This window comes from Pundamilia nyererei, unplaced genomic scaffold, assembly GCF_000239375.1.
Source record: "Pundamilia nyererei isolate P.nyererei 1_Seehausen unplaced genomic scaffold, PunNye1.0 scaffold00006, whole genome shotgun sequence".
NCBI classification, from domain to species: Eukaryota; Metazoa; Chordata; class Actinopteri; order Cichliformes; family Cichlidae; genus Pundamilia; species Pundamilia nyererei.
Window position 1 is genome coordinate 2,008,989 of NW_005187407.1, and position 7,430 is coordinate 2,016,418.

General features: G+C 37.7%; 1 protein-coding gene across 1 annotated transcript in view; it reads right to left on the minus strand.

Moving 5' to 3' along the window:
* Window positions 1-7,430, minus strand: part of LOC102194476 (solute carrier family 28 member 3) — a 41,439-nt gene that overhangs the window by 11,533 nt on the left and 22,476 nt on the right. Inside the window, exons 2-8 of the mRNA XM_005722386.2 lie at window positions 7,248-7,333; window positions 7,022-7,113; window positions 3,144-3,333; window positions 962-1,106; window positions 751-864; window positions 436-513; window positions 228-308 (exon numbers count right to left, since the gene is read on the minus strand). Coding sequence (XP_005722443.2) covers window positions 228-308; window positions 436-513; window positions 751-864; window positions 962-1,106; window positions 3,144-3,333; window positions 7,022-7,113; window positions 7,248-7,333 — 786 coding nt within the window. The remainder of the gene's footprint in view (window positions 1-227; window positions 309-435; window positions 514-750; window positions 865-961; window positions 1,107-3,143; window positions 3,334-7,021; window positions 7,114-7,247; window positions 7,334-7,430) is intronic.

Here is a 7,430-nt window from a genome sequence, read left to right on the forward strand (position 1 = left end):
GATAATAATAATAATAATAATAATAATAATAATAATAATAATAATAATAATAATAATAATGTGATAAATATAACACTATCATTATTATTATTAATATACATTCTCATTCCGTGCTGTCTGTTACTATAACAGTCAACAGTCTTATTTCTAAAATAATGCTTTGAAACAATTCATCTGACTCCTTATACAGCATGTCTTTTTGTGTCTGTGCTCTCCTCCATTCTCACCTTACAAATGAGCCAGGCCATGAAGCCAATGTAGTAGAGCATGGAGATGACAGAGCTTAAAAATACAAGTATTGGCATCACCTGCAGAGAGTCCACAATCAGCAAAATATTTGTAATGCTTCTAGTTATGTTTATACCTTGATATTAAAAACTAGATTGTCCTTTAAACACATTTAGTCACATGTGCGGTTTCACTGGATCGTCATACCTTAAAGGCAAGGAAGTGGTCCGTGTAACTTTCACCAAACACAAACTTTGATCCGGTATCCGTGAAGGACATAAACGCCTGCACAGAGATGTTCAGTTTTCAGCAACAGAAAAAAGAAAATTGTAACAGATGATTTTTTTTTTTACATTTTAAATGTAGTGTTTCCCTCATCTTAAGATTAAATGTCAAATATATGCAGGAGGAACATTTGTTTTAGAAAAGCAGTGATTGCTACATCTGCAAATTTACCAAAAGCAACCATACAAGCCACTAAAAAAAGGATGTGTGTGTGTTTAAATATATTTGTGTGTACACCTCTGCTTTGTTTCCAAGCCACCGCAGTGCACCTAAACCAAAAGTGGTCCTGAGAATGAGAAGGCCAAAGATAAACTGCAGCCCAGTCCCAAAAACCAGCGTTTGCCAAGACCACTGCAACACACATGAAAAATACATTTGTCTATGTGCAAAAATACGTGTGTGAATTTGTGCATTTATGCATTTGTAAGCATGTATGTCCGTCTTTTACCCTGAAGGGGTGTTTGGAGAACAGGAGTGTTAAGAAGACGAACAGCAGCAAGCCGAAGAAAGATACCAGCTGTCTAGTCCCCCGCTGGGCCGTGTCCAGAGCAAGCCAGCACACCACGGCTACGAGCACTGACATATATATTATCCTGAAAGAGAAAGAAAGAGGGGAAGTGGAGGAATTCAGAGAGAAGAACACACAGACTCTGTACAAACACTATAGTATGCAGTGTGTATTCCACGTTATGTGTATAATACTGTTATATACCTAAATTTGTGTCAGCTTAGAAACAACAAATACACTATTGTGCAAAATCTTGAACCAACTCTCATTTCTTTACGTTTTTCTAGGAAATCTGGAAATGGGTGCAGTGATGTGCAAACATAAATAAAAATACTGTACATAAGGCAAAACCAGAGTTAACGGTCAATATCTGGTCTGACCACCTGTATTCTTCCACCCGAACTCATTGGCAGGCCTTCTTGTCATTTCTTTTAAGTACTCTTAAGGAATAGTTCTCCAGGCTTCCCGAAGGACGTTTAAAGCTAATCTTTGGATGTTGGCTGCCTTTTGTTCTGTTCTCTGTCAAGATGATCCCACACTGCTTCAATAATGTTAATGTCCAGGCTCTAGGGATGCTAATCCTTAGCTGATTATGTTCCACTGTGTGTTTTTCTATCCAGGTATGCTTTTACTGCATCAGCAGTGTGTTTGTCATCATTATCATGCTGAAAAATGAAGTTGTTGCCAATCAGATACTTTCCAGATGGTGTTGATTGGTTGATCAGAATCTGATCATACTTTTCTGACTTCATAATGTTATTTTGACAGGATCCCCAACACCACCAGCTGAAATGTGGCCCAAACCCATATTTTACAGATGGCTGTAGACACTCACAGTTGCATCTCTCTTCTAAACTCTTCCGCACATGCAGTATTTACATTGAGAACAAATGATGTGTTCTTGTGACAAGCTGCTAGTAAGAAAGCATACAGTTTAGATGCAGCTTACAATCTATGTTGAAGTTAAGTGGGGTTTTTTTTTTTTTAGGTGCTTGAAAGATTCATAGGTCAGTGTTACAAGGTTTAATAAAGAAAAGCGGGGGTGGGTTGGTGGGTGGTGGTGGGGGTACCCTGATCTTGACTTGCACCGGGTTGGCCGGCCTCTAGCGGCATTGGCTACCCATCACCCCTGGGACTCCCAGCCATTGGCCATTGGTGCACCATCGGGTCTCCCTCCTACTCTTGCTGAGATGGGTGCTCAGATATAGCTGACAAGTTTGGCCCCGGGTCTTGGGGCTGCAGATGGCCCGGTTTTTCCTGGATCCATCTCTGTCTGCCTCTGGCTCCTGGGGGGCATTATTGAAGCTTCTCACCTTCATTATCAAGTACATTTCGTGACAAAAACACACTCTCTTTCTCTCCCTCACACTCACACACCTGGTGTTGTATGTTTGTTTTTCTTACGGGAATGGCAATTGGCAATATGTTGTACATTTCTTTATTTCACCCGCCCCCCTTTTTTCTGCTTGTCCTGCCTTAGTCATTGTCATTCAGTATACCACATATATCTGAAATGACACAAATAGAAATGAAGACATGAAGAGATAAACCCTGAACTAGAGGAGTGTGCAGAGAATTTATGTTTTTAACATGACAGTGCATTCAGATCATAATTCTGATCGCAAAAGCTGCTAGACAGAACAGGATTTTAAAAGAATGTAATATGGTTTGTAGACATTAGCCAAAGGCTGTACTGTAGGTCAAGCATTGATGTTATGAATAATAAAGCAGTATATATTTAAATCATTGCTTACAATCTACAAGATAAAGAAAATTAAAATTATCCAGGTGGGGTGCATTTCAGCAAATCATTTTATTGTGTTTAATGCAATACTCATGTCAGTCTCACTAATCAGAAATCTTATCAGTCTGAGGATGCTGTGATTTTTAGAAAACTAAGAAACCCTCCACATGCTGAACTGTCTCGCACATCATTCACATCAACGAGGGATTTTTGGTATGCTATCTTTACAGTCCCTCACATTTTTTCTTCCTGTGTCATTATGGTGAAAAGATCAGTTCTCTCAGCCCACCTGGCCAACCCCTAGGTGCCCAGTTCCTTTGTCATAGAAGGTGCACATGGGAGCAGAAAGGCTGAAATATGATTTGCCTCATTTCTCACCATCTGATCCCACACCAGTTCCTGCTGAGAAGGTCTCTGATAGGAGCAAGAGCCTCCCACACTTGCTCACCATATCGTTCCATCATCCAATCCCAGACCAGGAAAAAAATGGTTACCAAGGAGATGACCAGCAGCCCAACAGCCCGATGGAAGTTCACAACACATGCCGCTATCACCATGGCAACAAAGCCTGAAACAAATATAGAATCAATGTGAGTTACATCCTCGCATGACCCTCAGACTACTGGCATGTTAATGAAATGTTTATATTTAGACTACTGCATTATCTGTTTTGTATCTAGCAGCGAGGGAGTGTAGTTGATGTGAAAATGGAGTGCACAGATGACACATCTTCCAGCAGGCAAACGCTACTTAAAGGTTATATGTATGATTCAGGACTCAAAGTCTTACTAGATTCCTCGACTGAACAGGTCTGAGCTGAGAGGTTAACTAAAAGTAGTCTAGTAGCAGTAGAAAATCTAGCACACAAAAGCAATATATAGAAATTGTGGTGGAAAACCCCCCCCCCCCAGAAGAAACAGCTGAAATAGCTAGCTCACTGTTAGCTAGCTTTGCTAATTAGCTTAGCTAGTAACATGATTAAACAAATTCAATTGTTACCTGAACATTAAAATGCAAACTATACTATAAATAGCTAAAATGTATAGGTAAAGAAGAATGAATTAATGTATTTTATCAAAGGTGGTGTAAGATTTTTTTTCCACTCAGAGTATGATAACTGTTTACAAATGGAATTCATGATTAAACTTTTTTACTCAAATAAAAGTAAAAAAGTACATGTTCTCAAATGTATTCAGCATTTAAATGTAATCCTTTGAAGGACTTTTAAGGCAGCTATTTATGTGTTAAGCTAACAGACAAACGTTTTCATTTCCTTTTGCTAAAAGTACTTACAGCTATTTATTTGTGCACAGCTTTTTAAAAGTCCAGCCATAGGTCTGGCCACTGCCACCAACACATTAATTATTTTCTTTTTCAGCCAGACTTTTGTATATTTGCTGTTTGAGACAATTTGGGCCAAGCTTTAAGTGTTGGATAGATGACCTCACATTTGGTTGTAGCTGTCAGACTCCTGAACTCTGCCTCCTGACATCTGACCCACGTTAAACTCATGGACTGAACATACACACACCCACAATGGACAACTGTACCCTCAAACACAATAATAACATGGACTGAACCACCACTCACAACCACCAGCACTTTATATAGCCTCTGTAGAAACTATCTACACCCTCACTTATCTTAAGCTCTGTGTAAATAATCATTCTGTACATTCGATAATCTTTAATCCTACAACTGTTTACAACTTGCATAGTTCCCATTTCTGTATAGCTGTATATCCCAGATTCTGTAAAGTTATTTATTTCATATTCTGTATAGTTTTTCATATTTATATCCTGTTCATATCCTGTACATAGCTTGTACTCACTACAGCCTGTACATACTTATAGTTATAGAATATTCACAACATACTTCATACCGTGTACATTATAACATACCATAATAGACCCATTTCTGTAATATACTCACATATCTATATTATTGCTAATATATATTGTAATATATCTATATCACTAAAGCACTTCTGGATGGATGCAAACTGCATTTCGTTGCCCTGTACCTGTGCATGTGCAATGACAATAAAGTTGAATTCTATTCTATTCTATTCTATAATACTTGGTATACAGAGGAGTTTATGTTCAGCTGCAAGGTATGGGGCACCTTTTGTAAACTGAAACATGCTGCAATTAACAGCAACATTTTTCCACGTTTATCTCAAAAGCTTACAAAAACATGTTTTTTCGAGTCATTTTTTACAACATTTACTAAAATATTTGTAACTTTTTATATCTAAAATACAATTTTAAATGTTAAATCTAAATATTATTATATTTAAAACTAAATGTTAAAAGTTAAATCTTAGTATTATATTTAAATCTAAATGTTAAGTCTAAATGTTAAATCTAAATGTTACGGGAAACTATATTTAGCTAACATGCAAATTTATAACGACAAAATGGCTCATGGCAGTGAGATGTGACCATCAGGGGAGAGATTTTTTTTATATTTAAAAATTGTATTTTAAATATATATATTCAGCTTACAAACAGCGCCACTTAGCAATGTGCTAAGTGGCCACCAATGTTCAGTGGTGTCAGAACAAGCCCATATCATGACTCCACCACCATGCTTGAAAGCTGGTGTGAGGTGTTTGCGTTGATATGTTGTGCTTGGTTTTTGCCTGATGTGATGCTGTGCATTATGGTTAGACATTTCCACTTTGGTTTCATCTACCAAAGGACAGCGTTCAAGAGGTTTTTTGGTTTATTCAGATGCAGCTTTAGAAACCTAAGCTGTGCTGCAGTGTTCTTTGTCGAGGGAAAAAACTCTCTCCTGGCAGCCCTTCTAAGCAAGTCACTTGTTCAGTTTTTTCCTCTAATTGTAATGTCATGAATTTTAACACTTTTTTTTTTTTTTCAATAAACGTTTTTTCTGAGTATTTTCTGGTTTGACCTTGGGGTGAACTGATGGGGATGTCCATTCCTGGGAAGACTGTGTTAACACACGCCTGAATGCTACAGACCAGCAAACTGCCAAAAACTGCAGAGGTGCTCAGGCTTGCTGATCATCAGTTAATCAAGTACATCTGATTAGCAGCACCTGCCTGCGAACTACCCTTGCTATAGAAGCATCAAGGGTATAATAAATTTTCAGCACCACTCTAAAAAAAAAACCTTTTTTTTAACATGATGGTATGTTTTTTTTTTCCTTTTAGATCTACATCAATTTACTTCAATCAAGTGTAATAACCACAACAGATTGAAACATCGTAAGATCATCTTTTATATGTTATTGGTCCCTCCATTTATATTCAAATCAGTTTGATATCAAGAATGTGTGTGAAGTAATCAGTAGCAAGCCTGTTCTAAAGTGGAAGAACAGAGCATTAAGTAAAGATATTTGTTTTTAAGATGTAGACAGGATGTCAGAAAAATTGACGTGGGGGTGCACATGAAAAAGGCTGGAAACCATAGAATGTACTTTAAAGCCTGTGCACGCTAAAAAGATCATTTTACATTTCAATTCCCTTCTCTGGTTATTTTTGTATTATGGACTCATGACAAGGTGTTTTGAGCTGGAATCTCTTATCTACTAAAGATGAATTGAGATGAAAAAACGTGTTTCATTAAAGCTCATATTATCTACATGTACTCCACACACTCATATCCTGAATTTTTGAATGATGGCACTCACCACTAGATGTATTCAGTACTCACCACCTGGCAGAAAAGCAGGTTTGGGGTCATCATCAGTGCTAAAACATTAACTAAACTTTTAACCTTTTATACAGTCAAAGATTAACAAGGCAGGTGTTTTGAAAATCAGATATCCTACAAAGGGACTCAGATAATGGAATAAATAATTGCCTAAATTTTGGTGTGTTGTTATCTTTGAATCAATAAGGTGTCACGGTACCATTCGTGGGATGCGAAATGTCATTTTGTGTCTGCCTGGACAGACCTTGACAAGTCCTTTTAGTACACACCGCACATACTCTGATAAACCAAGTCTTGATTTTTCCACTGACAATGAAAGCGATTTGTAGTAAATTAAACTTTTATTTTTTCAGTCTGTTCCACAAAAACATGCTCACATCAATCTGCTCTAAAGGCAAAGAACATGCAGGTCCACTCACCTGTCAGGCTAATTTGTAAATTTAACAGCCCTTTACAACTCTGTACAAAATTAGAAATAGATTCTCCTTTTATGCCTTTGTATTTTAGCCCTATACAACTATAACCTACATAGGGACCTGAGTTACACTTTAACAGATACAAACACAGATAATTTACCAGCAGCTAAAACTAGCTGGATAATCAGGTGAATCTGGTCTTTGTGCTTTGCCATATAGCCCTGGAGTGCCTCCACTTTCTTTTCCAGCAAGCTGTTGACACACAGATAAGGGGAGTAAGGAGAGAGGTCATAAATGTTAGATCAAAAGGCTCACAAAGGAAAAGCTGGTGATTCAGAAGAAATGAAGAAACACTGTGTTTTTGGTTAAAATGAGAAAGGACAAACCTCTTGTTGTGTTGTCCCATCTTTGCCGATGCATCGTCTATACCTTCGGATGAGATTTCCACATCAGTGCATATGTGCTGCTGTTCCTGTCACACATGTATTGAGGATCATTCATACACTGAACAAAAATATAAACGCAACACTTTTGTTTTTGCTCCCATTCCCCATGGGATGGACGTAGAG